Source organism: Arachis ipaensis, chromosome B1, assembly GCF_059453495.1.
Source record: "Arachis ipaensis isolate K30076 ecotype BB chromosome B1, ASM5945349v1, whole genome shotgun sequence".
Classification (NCBI taxonomy): Eukaryota; Viridiplantae; Streptophyta; class Magnoliopsida; order Fabales; family Fabaceae; genus Arachis; species Arachis ipaensis.
Genome location: NC_142436.1, coordinates 58,473,788 through 58,491,067, shown reverse-complemented (window position 1 = coordinate 58,491,067; position 17,280 = coordinate 58,473,788). Strand labels below are relative to the sequence as shown.

The following is a 17,280-nucleotide window of genomic DNA, read 5'->3' as shown; positions in this document are numbered from 1 at the left end:
CACATTTCCACGTACGCGGAAATCCAAAATCGTGCCTCATTAATGGAGCACGTGGAGGGAAATTTATGAAGCTCTTTTGGCCCAGTTTCAAGCCTAATTTGAGAAATAGAGGCTAAAGGGCGAAGGAGGCCAACACACAACATAACATTAGATAAAAAAATTACATAGTTTTTACTTCTAGAGAAAAGAACCCTTCCTTCTCTATAGGTTTTATTGTTCTTTGATAAACTTTTGTTTGAATCCATGGATTAGATCTTGTTTACATCTAGTTCTACTATCATAATTGTAGTCCTCTACTTTTATCATTTACTATACTTTTTTTATATGTATATTTTTTATGAATTTTTTTTATTTTTATTTGATTTTATTCATATAATTTTTATTTGTTTTTATTGTATTTTTTATTCATATGATAAATATTGTTGTATAAATTCTTATTTTTATTAATTTTTATGATATTTTTATTTTTTTGTTTATATAAATTCTTTTTTTATCTTTTATTGTACTATATTTATGTTGTGTATAAAATTTTTTATTTTTTTATTTAGTTTTATTCATATGAATTTTATTTATTTTTTATTGTAATTTTATTTACTTCTGTAATATATTATTTTGTAAATCTTCTAAACTCGTTGAAAGATTTACGAACACTCCAACCTACTTTTTACTAGGAAAAAGCCAAAAACACACTCCCAATCATCTTCCCACCAAAACTCTCAACTTAACTATGGCTCGATATACATCATTTACGTTTATTTATAGCCTCTTTTAGCACATAAATTATTCCATGGTCATGAGCTTTGTATTTTTTAATGTAAATCATCCTAGTCTAATGTGCCTTACCATTGTAACACATAAATCGTGCTAGGGTCTTGAAGGGTGGCTAGTTACACATAAATCGTGCTAGGGCAATGAGCTTTAGGATAAAAAGACGTAACTCATTGTGATCTAGGACGATATATATATATTTTGTAACACACAAAGGCTTGGGACGATTTATGTGTTTTCAAGCAATGCATTTCATGCGTAAATCGTCCCGGGTAACATGATTCATATAGTATTTAAACACAAAAGTTTAGAACAATTTATATATTATATGATTCAGGGGAATTAGTTTTCAAAATCTATTTAGAAGAATCGAGTTATTTGGTTCTCCTATTAATTTATCTAAATAAAAAAGCCAATGATTAGTTTCCCAATTTGCAAGATAGCAATGGTTAACATGGAACATTTAAGGACATGGATTGACCAGTTTGAGTTTGAATTCAAAAGATTGGAAATCAATCAAATCATTCTCAAATTAAATTGTCATCATAGAAGGAATAAATTCGCTTTTAACAATCTAATGACATAAATTCATGAAGAAAACATACCTAATCAGCTAAATCAATTCTACATGGACAAGAACCTAGTGAGCCTCTGAAAACATTACGGTTCCAAAATAACACATTCAATAATGTTACAGACACAACGAAATAAACAAGTCCAACCAACAATTAGGAACCCAATTACCACATTGTCAGCAGCAATCATGAATGCAGATTGGATCGAAGCCAGAATAGCTCCCGGCATCAATTAATTACCCTCCAGGAAGCGACACATTAATGTCAGCCGGCTTGTTCTTATTCACATCTGCAGGAACAGCAGACCAACTATCTCCTCGGAAGGAAGCCTGCGATTGCAGAACAGCAACTGGATCGGCCGTTGACACAGGAACACTCGCAGCCGGCATCACAGTTGATGCTATAATATCAGGTTTTGGTTTTCTTGGCTTTTGCTCATGTTGGTTCCCTGCTAGAAAACTTCCAACCACTACCTGAAATATGTGAAGCAAAACGGAAATAATTATCAGAGCCACACTACAAATAAATAAAAAACAAAAAACAAAAATACTATTCATACACCAAAATCAGTCACTAATGTATTTGTGTATAAATACATGTGCGATTTAATTTATTTTGAATATGTATTTGTATTTCAACATGTATTTTATACTGATAGCTGATTATAGTGTACACCTAACATAGTCATAAAAAAATATATAAAAAAATTCCTATGAAAAGGTCTTTAGAAAGTGAAGCACCAATAACTCTAAAAAATGATAATGGGAATAAAATTACAAGTAGAATATAGAAACAACTTTTTCCATTCTTATATAAATTTAGAATAATGCTAGGTAACCAACTTTTTCAGCCAATTTTTTTTAAAACTATTTTATTTATCTTAAATTCTAGACTCTAAATCATAAACTTTTAACTCTAAATCTTAAATTATAAACCTAAATACTAAAGTTGACTAATGTTGGCTAACTAAAAATTGGTTCCCTATACTTTGTCATAAATTTATGAGTAGAGAACACACCTGCACGGGACTTGCAGCCACCAATAGACCAGCGACTCCACCACCTATAACTCGTCCATCTGGACCTGCTAAAGAGACACTCATGCCACCCGATCTGCTTCGTGTTCCTGCAGTTTCACTTGGTGTGAACGAGCCGCTTAGAGATAGAATTTCAAAACGTCCCTGCAGAAAATGCAGCAAGAAGATCTGAATTTCAACTGTGATTCTGCAATACTTAAGAACTTGAATGCAGAATGAAAAGAAACTGGAAGATATGCTAAAATATTTCCAAAACAAAAAACATGGAAATGATGAGCTACAGAAATGAAATACAAAATCGATGTTAAAAAGTGCAAGAGCATAAACAATCAACTGTGTAGACCACAATCTATAGATCATCTATTTACGTTCTGTTTTTGGAACAATAAAGAACCATATTGATTTTCAAATCTAGGTTTCCCACTAGATTTTACATATTTCCATAAGAGGCATTCTATTTACATGCAATGAAATCAATACTACCTTCGTTTGAAAACAATGGTCCATTTGGACAAAATCGTACATTGAAAAATAACTGTCAAGTTTTATTGATTTTTCAATGTACCGCTTAATCAAATTGATAGTCATTTTGAAACAAACGGAGTAATAACAACAGGAAGAGTGAATCCATGTAACTACACCATTGGATTGAGTTTTTCAAACATCATTTTCAAGAAGATGACCATGTAAGTTATGAATATCCTGAAGAATCAAATAATTTCTGAATGAAAAACAAAAACCGGCTGCTAAGAAGCTTAGTGCAAAGTGCACTTGGTTAAATGCCTGTCGAAGCTTATATTTGTCAACATATAACTAGAAGAAGTTATTCATTAGATTAAAGAAAATAATTCTATCGAATTTCACTATAAATACTTCACCTCATACGTCAATGTGCCACCAGAAGAATCGGGCTGACGAAGTGTAACACTTGATATGACTCCATTTGCTGACAAAATGCATATAGCTCGTGGGCCTTGCTGAGAAAATGATATTACCTTCATAGTAACATCCTAAGACAACCAAAACACAACTATTGTCAACAATCACGTGCACAATTTACAGTCATCGTAGCAAAAAAGAAAGCAAGTTTAGCCACTTCAAAAAATTAACAAGATCAAGTTATTAAATTCTCATAATGATCATCCATTTGATAAGTAATCTCCCGTCTGAAACACGATTGTTACTTCATATGATGAATTAAGGAATTGCATGTACCAAAGAAAATGTCATCAACAATTCTCCACAATTTTTTAGTGTTGAGATATTAATAAATCGTCAGAAGAAAATGTTTAAGTTGTGCTTTCAACACATGAAAAACTTCAGATAAGGTGTCCCGTGTCACTAACATAACTTTTGCTGTTCTCTGACCATGAATAACAGAAACATTCTTCACACTGAATAAAAGAAGCATGGGAGAGGCAAATATATATTTCTAAACTTACCTCCCCAGGATTAACAGTGATGAAATGGGGTGTGAAATTAGCACCAACCGAGCATGCAACCCATTCACCTGAGAATAAAAAGAAAAAAAAATGTAAGAAGAAATTCCAATAATTATCGACAAAAGTTTTCCCGGTCAAATCAGAAACATAAAGAGTTTCAAAATTTCCATCACAAATCTCAAACCAAATAGAGAATGTGAAGAATTAGACCTCAATTACTATAAAAGTAAAATAATATAAATAATAAAAAAGATGAAACAATAATAGCTTATGTGGTTATAGTAATCTTAGTAAGGGAGTGAAAAGGATGGAAGGTGGTCCAATTGTTAGGGACAAGAGAGGCCATGAAAAATTATAGCATAAATAACTAGGCATTCTATCGAGTTGAGATGTGTTATTTATACTCATTCTGTCTCATACACAAAGCCGACATACACTCATTCACCTTTAGATGAAGTGTGAGATCTTCGTTGAATGGTTCCTACACCTCGTCCAAGGATGAAAAAGTGTGTGACGACTTGATTGACAAAATAGAATAACTATACAACACATTTCTATTAGTAATTAGTTGGCTTTCTTATCAACACAAGATACTATGATTTGTGGGATTTATATAGCCAACCCCACCTATGAAAAGATTTGTATGTTGCACTTTGATTTTAACGGAGTACAACACTGCCATTTTAGTGATTAAGTCTCAATTAGGGTATAAAAACTTCAAAGATAATGCTAAAAAAATCTAGTGGTTTTCGGCATTTGCAAGGAAAAAAGAAATTAAAGCTCTGCATAGACTTTTAAGCCAATGGTACATCAAATAAATTTCTTCATTTTCCATTTTCTGTAAACCTTCATATATCGGCCAACTAGAGCATAGTCAGAAAAAGTGATTGAATTTCTTTTCAACAAAAAAAAAAAAGTTTCTAAGATTTTCTTTTTCAGAAGTAATAACCGAATTCAATATCATGCAACAAAGAAGAACTTTCACAGAAATAATTCTATGAATCTATGTCCCAGGAAAAAATTATGGAACTATAAAACTATTCCAATTAATAAGTGACTTTTTTTGGAGGGTTATTTAACTGATAAATAGTTAAATACGTTAAATCCCGGAATCAATTTGTTTATAAATTAAATTACCACCCCAATCTAAATCTGCAACACAAACATATGATAGCTTGCAAGCAATAAGTATCCTAACAGTCCACATCATCCATGCTATCAAGTAAACTGTCTATGAAGGAAGGACCACATAACAGCAACTGCCAAATACTGAATAGGATTTTATGTGAGAAGAGTAAACAAGATGAGTTGATGTCAACTTGGACTTATCATCTCTTTGGATAAAATACACGTGCACAATAATACATAGAGGAAAATGTCTGTATGATATCTTTTTCTTGTGTTCATCTTAATCGACAAAAAATAAGATTCTTTTATTTTCATTTTGTTCCTATTTTTGCTGCCGATAAATGCCCATGGCTTTTTTATCCCCTGGGAACTGAAGACTGAAGTGGTAATATTTGAAACCGCGACATTAGAGCTAAACGTAACACACGAGACTTAGCCTGTTTATGCTAAACTAACCCCTTTTCGGGTTCTGTACTTAGCATCAAAGATTTAAACTTTTGAACTAACCATATAACAGCCACAATTAGAGAGATTCCACGGTCTCATATCATAGCCAGCCACCCCAACAAAGTTAACCTACTTTTCAGTGCTGCCTCACAATAATACCACACTTACATGCTATAACTATAAGAAGAGCACTCAATCAAATCACACTCAGCTCCCACTCTCTCTCTCTCTCTCTCTATCTCTCTCTCTCTCTCTCTCTCTCTTCTCTCTCGTAGAACTCACTTCCAGACAAGCTAAATTATGATTCCAAGCTTTCCTAAACCCAAATCTTTTTCTATATAAACAGAGTTTATGCTAGTTTGTGTGTTCTTACCTAAATTCTCAACCTCAAACTTGGCTCTGCTCACTGTACCAGCCGCCTTCACCTTCCCGCGCTTCGTCTCCGCCGAGAAATCGATCACCGGCGGCAACGCCAGCGGTGCCGAAGACGATATTGGCTTTGGGGACAGCGCCACCACTGACCCGTCTGGGCCATACTTTCTGGGCCGCCCTCTCTTCTTCTTCCCCAGCGCTGTTGCCGGAGGCGATGTCATCTTCGCCATATGTGGCGGAGGATGCGGCAGAGCACCGCCTTGGTTCGTCGGAGCTGGCGCAGGGATTGGCGCGGCCGATCCTCCTGCCGGAGAAGGGTTCTCTGTCCTCGGAGCTATTTGATACTCCGACGGAGCATCTGATCCGACCACCGTAACGCCGCCGCTGATGCCGCCGGCGCTCGACTCCATGGTTTGAAACTACTTTGAAAATCTCAGCCAGACAAACACCACACACGTCAATTTCTCATTTCTTTTTTTCTGCTTCCTCTTCAAATTCAGTCACTCACTCAAAGAAACCATCACAAAACTTTTTCACTATTTTTTTCCAAAAAAACAAAAAAAACTTTTTTTTCGAAAAAGAATATTTAAGCACAAAAATTAAAAATCAAAACTGAGACTTGAGAAACTGACATGCAACAAGTAGCAGAAAGTCTTCAACTTTGCAACATTTACATGAATTTTACTTGGATCAAAATTTGATATCAGAATTGCATGTAATTTTTTTTTAACAAAAATATTGATGCAAATTTTTTTACATAAAATTAATATCCTGAATTTTAAGAAAATAGGCTGGTGCAGAAAGAAAAAGAAACTATGACAAAGAGAAAAAGAGTGAAATTTAAATTTCTAATGGAAATGAAAATGTTAAGATAAAATGAATCCTTTTTGTTTGTGGAGGTAATTGGGGTTTTCCTTTAACTTTCCCAAGACCGTCCAAATTGAGATTAAAAAATTAAAAAGATAGAAAAGGAGATATATTAAATTGGGTGTATAAAAAATTATTTTGTTTAGAGATATTTAATGCTAAAACAATATTTAATATATGATATAATTATTTTGTTTGGTTGGAATCTGGTGTAGAAATATATATAAAAAATAAAAAAGTTGTTGGGAAGGAACTTCTTTTTCTTTCCGTCATAAAATATATATTTATACATATTGTGTTAAAATATAAAATTAAAAAAGAAAATAAAAGAATCACTCCCACACATGTTACCATATGGTTTTAGGTGAATGAAAAAGTTAAAAATAGGTTGCCAAGAAATAAAGAAAACTACACCGGGAAAAGAAAAGGAAGGCATGGTAGGAAGTCTCTCAAGGCAAGCCATATATGACAATATCGTAATAGAATCAAATATTAACTAAAGATTTTTTCCCCAATTGAAAATTAAAGGCAAAGCAGGAAGAAAATAAAATGAAAAGGAACTGTGACCCGCATTTTTACTTCATTTTTTCAGGCCTAAGCACTAAAATAAATATTTTTTATAATACTTTATTTTATCATTGGAATAAATTGTAAAGCAAGGCAATAGATAGCCTTTCATAAATTCTCCCTCCACTTAATGAAAGCTATTTTGAAAGTATATATGATCAACCAACAAATTAGTAGTAACAAGGGAGTAACAACCTCTAATCTTTGCTTAACACAAACTCAAACGACTTCTTTTCTACTTTCTCAAGGGTCTTTATTTGCCTTCCGCTAATATTTTGACCTCATTCAAGCACCTTTTATTTTCAGGGGAAAAAAACGGTAACTTGCGGCTACCTCATTCAAGCACCTTTTAGTGCAAACGGTTTAATAAGAAATTGACGGAGTTTGGAATAAGTTTTAAAATTGTTTTTAATATTTAAATTATTTTATTTAAATTTTTAATATTTTAAAATTGTCTTAATATTGTTCTGTAATTAATGATATGTTAAGTTGTTAACAGAATTGATAGTGGAATAAAATTGAGACAATTTTAACATATTATAGAGTTAAATAGGATGAAAATATTGGGACAAAAATGATATATTATTCTTAGAAGGAATTATCAAATCAAGTAAAATTATAATGAATTTTAATGAAATGAATTGCATTATAAATTTAAGATTTTTACTCATATTAGTAGAATGACTAGTATATAAATTTTCGAAAGAAAAAAGAACATGCATATATACAATAAAATATAAATTATATCCTTTTTGTATCTAATATACCAAAATATTTTAATATTTAATTTAATTAAATTTTATTTTTAATTTTTAATAAATTTTAATTTTTTTTCAATAATTTCAAGTTTTTATAACATAAATCATTTATTTTATTTTTTAATTTTGCTCTTAATGAAAAGTAAATTTACTTAGAATAAAAATAATATGATTAAGAGTAAAATTAAAAAATAAATTTATTTAGAATAAAATAATATGATTAAGAATAATTTACTTTAGAAGTAATTTAAAAAATAATTAAATAATTATTTATCGTAAAAAATTAATATTATTAAAGAAAAAATTTAAAATTAATTTTAAAATTAAAAATAAATTCACTAAATTAAATATTAAAGAATTTCGGTATATTAGAGACAAAAATATAATTTATATTTTATTGTATATGTGTCATGCTCTTTTTTTTTATAAATTCATGTACTAGACATTCTACAAATATTTCATGATGAGTAAAAATTTTTAAAAGTAAAATTTAAAAAAAATACATTTAGAATGAAATTAATGTAATTAAACGCAATGTACTTAGATGTAATTAAAAAATAATTAAATAATTACGTACCAAAAATTGATATCATTAAAGGATAAAATTAAAATTTATTTTGAAGGTAAAAGTAAAGTTTATTTAAACTAAACATTAAAGAAGTTCGATACATTAGAAGTAAAAAGGTATTATTTATACCATTTTACCTAATTTGGTATGGTAATTCTTCTAAGAGTAATATATTATTTTTGTTATATTTAAGTCCTTAACGTTTTAAAATCGTCTCAATTTTGTCACGTCGCCAATTCTATTAATCTCTCATGACAGGATAATATTGAGACAATTTTAAAATGTTAGTGACTTAAGACGATTTAAACGTTAGGGACAACTTTGAAATTTACTCCAAACGTTAAAGATAAAAATGATACTCTACTCTAAGAAATTTAACGTTTTTTTTTTCTTGTAAACATGAAAAAATAAATTTTTGTTGCCTAAATTACCATATTCAAAATGTTTTGGACAATAAATAGTGTAAAAGAATATTTGGTTTTAAGTGTTTAATGGAGATTTGCAACGTTTATTATTGAGTATTTATTTATTTTGGTTTTTAAAAAATTTTGGATCAGACATTTTAGTTTTTAACTAAAATAAATTATTCGATTAGTCTCTAACAATTAACTCTGTCAGTTATTTATGTAAGACCCAGTTAATTAACGGCTAATTAACCCATAAATGAGAATTTATTCTAGAAAGCCAAAAATGTTATTTTTATGGCTAAATGTGATAGAGGAAATTGAGACGAGAATTTCGGTACCAATTTTATAGAAATCGGACCAAGATTGGACCGAACGGGCCAAACCGGGCCAACCGGACCCAAAGTGGGCCCTTGGCCCAACTAAACTAAACCAAAACCCTAGATTTCAGCACTCTCTCTCCTCACAACACACTAAACACGCTGAAAATGGAGGCTATGGAGGGAAGAACACTCTCTCAAGTTCTTTCTCTCACTTAATCTTCAAACCACCATAACTTTTGATCTAGAGCTCCGATTGCCGCTCCGTTTGCGGCCACGCGTTCACCGTGGAGAGCTCTACAAAACCCATACAATCAATCTTGAGGTAAGCCACATTTTACTGTTCGAAATTCCAGCCCTTGATTTCGAGTTTCATGAGCAAAAAGGTTGAGATTTTGGGTTCTTTGATGTTATAGGACCCAACTCTCTTGAAGGAGAAGGTTAATCTTGTCTCCTTGGACCTTGGGTGTGGTAAGATTCTCAATCCTAGTATAATTTGTTGTTCTATGATGTTTGGGTATTGAGATGTTGTGTATGGGTATGATGATTGTGGCTTAGGTTGTGTATATATGAATATTGGAGCTTGATTGGTGATTTTGGAAAGCTTGGAAGAGGGTTTTGTGTGATAAAATCTGTTCTTGGAGGTGTTGATACCTTGAGAGCTTGTGGACAAGTGGTTTGGAAGTGCTCCGGTTGAGCTTGGGGAATCGGCTAAGGTATGGTTTTAGTTTCCCGTATCTAATATGTAATGTGGTAGGAAATACTTAGGCTAGAGGCCCTAAGATAGGCATTGAATTGTGGGTGTTGTTGAATGGTTGAAATATATGATGTGTTCATATATGTGATTATGAATATTGATGCCTTGATTGTGTGAAATATGAGAAATGCGTGTTGTGATATATGCTTGATGGATGATTGAGGTTGAATTGATGGGTGGTACCATGTTGATGGTGAGTATGATGTTGATTATGTATAATGATGGTTAATTGGAAATGGTATTATTGGAAATTGGGATGAGGAAGGATGTATGACATGATATTGTGTTTGTCCTTTAGCCATTTGATTGAGAAGTGTTAAAATGGTTGGATGTGGTTTTGGAAACCTTGGTAAAGTGTCAATGTGTGAGTTGAGGATGGCTTGTTGTTGATTTTGGTACATTTTGAATGATTTCAAAGAGAAGGATTGAAATTGGCATGTTTGATTGATTTTGAAAAGAGTTGAAAGTGACTTGTTTTGAAAATGGCACCTTGTGGTTTTGTATGAAAACATGGTTTTTGGGCATACTTTGACGGGACATAACTTGGACTACGGATCTCTGATTTGTGCCAAATCTGTTTAGAAATGAAATTGGATCCGGGATGTCCATGCCGTTCGAAGAACGAGTGAAAAACGATTTAAAATGAGGAAGTTATGTCCGTCGGAAGATTGGGGTTTGAATCTGTAAATTCTGCAGCTTTTAACTTAGAAAATTTTTAGCAGAATGACCCCTCGCGCATAGGCGCACTTGGTGCGTACGCGCCGTTCTTCGAGAAAGCGCCATCCACGCGTGCGCGTGGAGTGCGCGTACGCGTGGACCTGTTTTCATCCCAAAGTTGATTTTTGAGTTTTAAAAGCCAAATTTCATACTTCTAAGCCTCCGATCTCACCACTTATGTCTTAAATCATTATGATATGCCTAGCATGAGAAAAAGGGCTAGTAAATGTGGTAACTTGCGAGTGAAGCAAGGGAAAAATGAATGATCATTGAGGATCAAAGATGATTATGTGAGATGCGGAGAATGGCGGTGGAAGTGCTTGTTGTGCCATGGGCCGAAGGGCCGTAATTGTTAATGAATTGGCTGGTTATGGATTTAACCGTGAGCCGGATGGCTAGATTATTGCCGTGTTACGGCGGAGCCATGTTTATGGCCAAGTATAAATGCATATATGATGTTGATTGAATTGTGAAGGTTTGCACTTCCACCATTGGAGATGAGGGTTTCCCTGGGTAGTAGCAATGGCTAGCCACCATGTGCTCCAGGTTGAGACTCGAAGCTCTTTTGACCCTATGTCGTAAGTGTGGCCGGGCACTGTGAAAGGCCCGGATGAGCTCGCCCCCATAAATATTCACCAGTGATGGTGATGGATAAATATTCACCAGTGAGGGTGATGGATATGGATCATGATTATGATCAAGTTTATGATGAGTATAACTCGAGTTGGGGATGCACGACAGAGGGACAGTCCAATGGCTAGCTACCAGGACTTGTCGGGTTGGCTCTATAACCGACAGATGATATCATCAGCCACTAGGGACAGGCATGCATCATAAGCATACTACATGAATTGTTTGAGATTGCCTATTTGACTGCATATTACTTGCTAATTGCCTAAATGCCTTATCTGTTCCTATTTGTAAATCTCTTGTCTGATATAACTGTGTTTGCTATATTATACTCCTGCTAGTGGTTGGGAGGTCTGAAGGAATTGGAAAGGGAAGTATTAGTTAGACTGAAGAATCTTTAGTCAGTTGCCACTTACGGTTTAGCTTGTTTATAAGCTTTGATATTATCTGAAGGAAGTTCTAGGATTGCCTTCGGCTTTCCTCTATTATTATGTATTATATATGTGGAAGCTGTTACCGTACTGGGGACCTCTGGTTCTCACCCATGCGGATTTTGTGGTTTTCAGATGCAGGACGCGAGGCTTCTCGTTGAGGCATGCTGGAGACTTCTGGATTAGCGAAGATCCTTTGTTCTCGGGACTCTGTTTTGGGATATATATTTTGTTTAGATACTTTTATCTCCATTAAATAATACAAACTGTGATGACTCCTTCTAGAGGGGATTTTGGAGATTAGGTTTTCGGTATTTATGTCCCTTTGGGTTTTCCTTGGGGTTTTCCTTATTTTATTATATGTATATATTGCTATGCTCGAACCGGTTATCTTCGCAGCCGGATTTTGAGTCTTGATATTCCTGTTTTTGATACTCTTTATATATATGATCTTGCGTTAGCTTATCCTTTGCTCGTTGTGTTAGTGATCGGAGTGTTGCGCTTTGAGTTGCGGTTTTTGTTTATCCTTTTTTTTCTACAAGGCTCCTAGTTATAATCAATCATTCATACTACTATACGTACTAAATTTTTGTTTTAGAGGTCGTAATACCTTGCCATCTCTGAATTATGACTTAAGCATAAGTCTCTGTATGGTAGGGTGTTACATTATGGTATCAGAGCAGTTCGTTCCTGTAGAGCCTGAGGAATGGACTGACTATGCTTCTGTGCATTCTCTGTGTGTGTGTTATGTGCTACTAGTATATCTGCTTGATATAATTGGCATAAACGTTCATGAGCATGCATTTGGGACTTTGAAGCACTGAACTTCTGATATTGAGACTGATCAACTTAATATCGATTGTTTGGTGTGTATAGGAACCAAATGGCGCCTCGTGGACGCGGTAGAGGTCGTGAGAGAGGTCGCACTAATACTCGTGTGTCGGAGACTAACCCTAATGATCCGGTGAACTTTATGACTGCGTTAGAGAACATGGCTGCTGCTATGCAAGCCACTGCTGAGGCTCTTGGTCAACAGATGAACAACCATGGTAATGACGGAGGTGGAGTTTAGGGTCCGATGACACTGGCGAACTTTTTGAAGGTTAATCCACCGAAGTTCAAGGGAACTACTAGCCCGACTGAAGCCGATACATGGTTTCAGGCCATGGAACGAGCATTGCAAGCGCAGGTGGTGCCTGAAAGGCAGCGTGTAGAGTTCGCTACCTATTTGCTCACTGGGGAAGCGTCGCATTGGTGGCAAGGAATCCGACGCCTTCTGCAGCAGGGTGATGATTATATCACCTGGGATGTCTTCCAAGAGGAGTTCTATAAGAAGTACTTTCCGACTTCTGCTAGGACGGCCAAGGAGCTTGAATTATTGTAGCTGAAGCAGGGTACTATGTCCGTATCTGAGTATACTGACAAGTTTGAGGAGCTGTTCAGATTCTCTCGTATGTGTCAAGGGACTCCGGTGGAATATGAGGAATGGAAGTGTGTTAAGTACGAAGGAGGACTCCGGAGTGATATTTTCGGTTCGGTGGGGTCAATGGAGATTAGGACTTTCTCCGAGTTGGTGAACAAGTGTAGGGTTGCTGAAGAGTGTGTGAAGAGGGCAGCCACTGAGAAAGGGAGTCACAAAGGATCATTTTCACAAAATCGAGGGAAGAGCTTTGCACCTAGAGGTCCGCCTTCAAGAGGGGAGGTTCTTTTAGGAGGCCCAACAACAACAACTCCCAATGGAAAAGGTTTGGGAAGCAGCCTCAGAATGATCAAGCTTGTACTAGGTGTGGAAGTCACCATCCGGGAGCACCATGCAAAGCCGGATGGGGTTTGTGCTACAATTGTGGAAAAGCGGGGCATAAAGCCACAAGTTGTCCGGAGAAGCAAAAGCAAGGTGCTGGAAAAGCACAACAGACTGGTCGGATGTTCACCACCTCAGCTGTGGGTGCAGAGGGATCTGAGACACTCATTCGAGGTAACTGTGAAATGGCTGGTCAAACTTTAAATGCTTTATTTGATTCGGGAGCATCACATTCATTTATTGCATTTGAGAAAGCCCATGAGTTAGGATTGAAGATCGTAACCTTAGGTTATGACTTAAAAGTGTATAATGCTACCCATGAGGCCATGGTAACTAGGCTAGGATGCCCGAAAGTTTCGTTCAGGTTCAAGCAGCGTGATTTTGTCCATAATTTAATCTGCTTACCGATGATCGGTCTTGATCTTATCTTGGGATTGGACTGGTTATCTGAGAACCATGTCCTGCTTGATTGTTCTACAAAGTTGGTGTACTTTATGCCGGAAGATACAGAAGGGCCGGTCGTGGTGAATAATTATTACTTGAATTCGATGATGGTGAACTGTTCTGGAATCGAATGTCAGGGTATCCTGTTGTTAACCGCTGGTGTTTCGGGTGATGATCAAAAGTTGGATCAGATTCCGGTAGTGTGTGAGTTTCCGGAAGTGTTTCCCGATGATATTGAGGAATTTCCACCTAACCGAGAGGTCGAGTTTGCTATTGAGTTGGTGCCTGGGGCGGGACCAATCTCAAGTGCTCCTTATAGGATGTCACCGTTAGAGATGGCCGAGCTAAAGTCTCAGTTAGAGGAATTGTTGGGTAAGAACTTTATCCGACCAAGTGTTTCCCCGTGGGGTGCTCCAGTGTTACTGGTAAAGAAAAAAGATGGAAGTATGCGGCTCTGTGTGGATTACAGGTAGCTGAACAAGGTCACTATAAAGAATAAGTACCCATTGCCAAGGATTGATGATCTCATGGATCAGTTACAAGGAGCTGGGGTTTTCTCTAAGATCGATTTGCGATCCGGTTATCACCAAATAAGGGTAAGGGGTGAGGATATCCCTAAGACCGCTTTCAAGACTCGTTATGGTCATTACGAGTATACTATGATGTCTTTTGGGTTGACGAATGCTCCTGCAGTGTTTATGGATTACATGAATAGAGTATTCCGTCCGTTTCTGGATAAATTCGTTGTTGTCTTCATTGACGACATACTGATTTACTCCAAGACCGAAGAAGAGCATGCGGAACACTTGCGGACCGTGTTGCAAATTTTAAAGGAGAAGAAACTCTATGCGAAATTGTCTAAGTGTGAGTTTTGGAAGGATGAGGTAAAGTTTTTGGGTCACGTGGTGAGTAAGAGGGGAATAGCCGTAGATCCAACTAAGGTGGAGGCTGTGATGGAATGGAAGCAACCAACCACAGTAACTGAGATAAGGAGTTTTCTGGGTTTAGCTGGCTATTACCGAAGGTTCATCAAAGGCTTTTCGCAATTAGCTTTGCCGTTGACAAAGTTAACTCGCAAAGACACTATGTTTGTTTGGACTCCTGAGTGCGAGGAGAGCTTTCAGGCATTGAAGAAAAAGTTGACCACTGCACCTGTGTTAGTGTTACCTGAGCCGAACGAGTCTTTTGAGGTGTACTGTGATGCATCGTTGAAGGGTCTAGGGTGCGTGCTGATGCAGCATCATAATGTGGTGGCGTATGCCTCACGACAGTTGAGACCTCATGAAGTTAGTTACCCTACGCACGATCTGGAACTCGCTGCGGTCGTATTTGCCTTGAAGGTGTGGAGGCATTATCTCTATGGGGTTAAGTTCCAAGTCTTTTCCGATCACAAGAGTTTGAAATACCTCTTTGATCAGAAAGAGCTTAATATGAGGCAAAGGAGGTGGATGGAATTATTGAAGGACTACGACTTTGAGTTGAATTACCATCCGGGAAAGGCAAATGTAGTGGCGGATGCGTTAAGTCGGAAGTCGTTATATGCGTCTTGGATGATGCTTCAAGAGGAGAAGTTGCTCAAGGGATTCGAGAGTCTAAAAATTGGTGCTCGAGAAGTATTGTGCCGGATGTTGGTACTTTGAGGCAAGATATCTTAAAGGAGGCACACAAAAGCGGATTCTCCATTCACCCGGGAAGTACTAAGATGTACCATGATTTAAAGGCGATGTTTTGGTGGCTGGGTATGAAGAATGATATGGCGGAATATGTTTCAAAGTGCTTAACTTGTCAAAAGGTAAAGATTGAACATCAAAGACCTTCCGGGATGTTGCAACCTTTAGAGATTCCGCAATGGAAGTGGGAAAGTATTGCAATGGACTTTGTGTCGGGATTGCCAAGGACTGGTTTTGATGCTATCTGGGTGATTGTGGACCGACTGACAAAGTCAGCTCACTTTTTGCCCATTCGGATGACTTACACCCTTGAGGAGCTAGCTCGGTTATACATAAAGGAGATTGTGAGACTCCATGGTGTACCTGCTACTATAATCTCTGATAGAGATCGTCGTTTCACTTCGAGATTCTGGGGTGCATTTCAGAAAGCTTTTGGAACCCGATTAAGCTTGAGTACAGCTTACCATCCTCAAACAGATGGTCAATCTGAGAAGACGATCCAAACACTAGAGGATATGTTGAGAGCTTGTGTTTTGGATCAACCGGCAAGTTGGGATTGGTATATGCTGTTAGTGGAGTTTGCATACAATAATAGTTACCATATGAGCATCGGAATGGCTCCGTATGAGGCATTGTATGGGAGGAAATGTCAATCTCCGCTATGTTGGTATGAAACTGGAGAGAAAGGCTTGTTGGGGCCGGAAATGATAGCTGAGACTACTGAACAAGTTAAGAAAATCCGAGATAGGATGCTTACGGCGCAGAGTCGCCAAAAGAGTTACGCCGATCAGAGGCGGAAGCCCTTGGAATTTGAGGAAGGAGATCATGTTTTCCTTAAGGTTACTCCGACCACAGGAATAGGTAGAGCGATTAAAGCAAAGAAGTTGAATCCTCGATACATTGGTCCATTTCAGATCCTGGAGAGGATTGGGCCGGTGGCGTATCGCGTGGCTCTACCACCTCATCCTTCGAACCTGCACGACGTGTTTCACGTGTCGCAGCTTCGGAAGTACACCCCTGATGCTAGCCATGTGTTAGAACCCGAATCGGTTCAGTTAATGGAAGATTTGACGCTTCCAGTGGCTCCAGTCAGAATTGATGATACTAGTATCAAACGACTGCGTGGAAAAGAGGTGTCATTAGTCAAAGTGGCTTGGAGTCGAGGCGGTGTTGAGGAACACACTTGGGAACTTGAGTCGGAGATGCGAATGGATTATCCGCACTTATTCTCAGGTAATTGCATTTGAATTTTGTGGGCAAAATTTCCAATTAGGTGGGTAGAATGTAAGACCCAGTTAATTAACGGCTAATTAACCCATAAATGAGAATTTATTCTAGAAAGCCAAAAATGTTATTTTTATGGCTAAATGTGATAGAGGAAATTGAGACGAGAATTTCGGTACCAATTTTATAGAAATCGGACCAAGATTGGACCGAACGGGCCAAACCGGGCCAACCGGACCCAAAGTGGGCCCTTGGCCCAACTAAACTAAACCAAAACCCTAGATTTCAGCACTCTCTCTCCTCACAACACACTAAACACGCTGAAAATGGAAGCTATGGAGGGAAGAACACTCT

At 36.7% G+C, this 17,280-nt stretch overlaps 1 protein-coding gene across 1 annotated transcript; it reads right to left on the bottom strand.

Moving 5' to 3' along the window:
* Nucleotides 1-1,258: 1,258 nt before the first annotated feature.
* On the bottom strand, nt 1,259-6,890 carry AHL1 (AT-hook motif nuclear-localized protein 1). Its single transcript, XM_016333680.3, has 5 exons — nt 5,770-6,890; nt 3,822-3,889; nt 3,258-3,389; nt 2,362-2,523; nt 1,259-1,816 (listed from the first exon to the last, which is right to left on the bottom strand). Exons 1-5 carry the CDS (start codon nt 6,176-6,178, stop codon nt 1,580-1,582), a joined length of 1,008 nt encoding a protein of 335 aa, XP_016189166.1. The 5' UTR covers nt 6,179-6,890; the 3' UTR covers nt 1,259-1,579.
* Between the last annotated feature and the right edge of the window lie 10,390 nt (nt 6,891-17,280).

Excerpts from the sequence above, each read along its gene's own strand:
- AHL1 (XM_016333680.3), bottom strand. The coding sequence starts at position 6,178 with ATGGAGTCGAGCGCCGGCGGCATCAGCGGCGGCGTTACGGTGGTCGGA. Across the intron at positions 2,524-3,257 it reads GTGGCACATTGACGTATGAG|GGACGTTTTGAAATTCTATC; the intron begins GTGAAGTATTTA and ends CATTTTCTGCAG. Across the intron at positions 1,817-2,361 it reads TGGCTGCAAGTCCCGTGCAG|GTAGTGGTTGGAAGTTTTCT; the intron begins GTGTGTTCTCTA and ends CACATATTTCAG.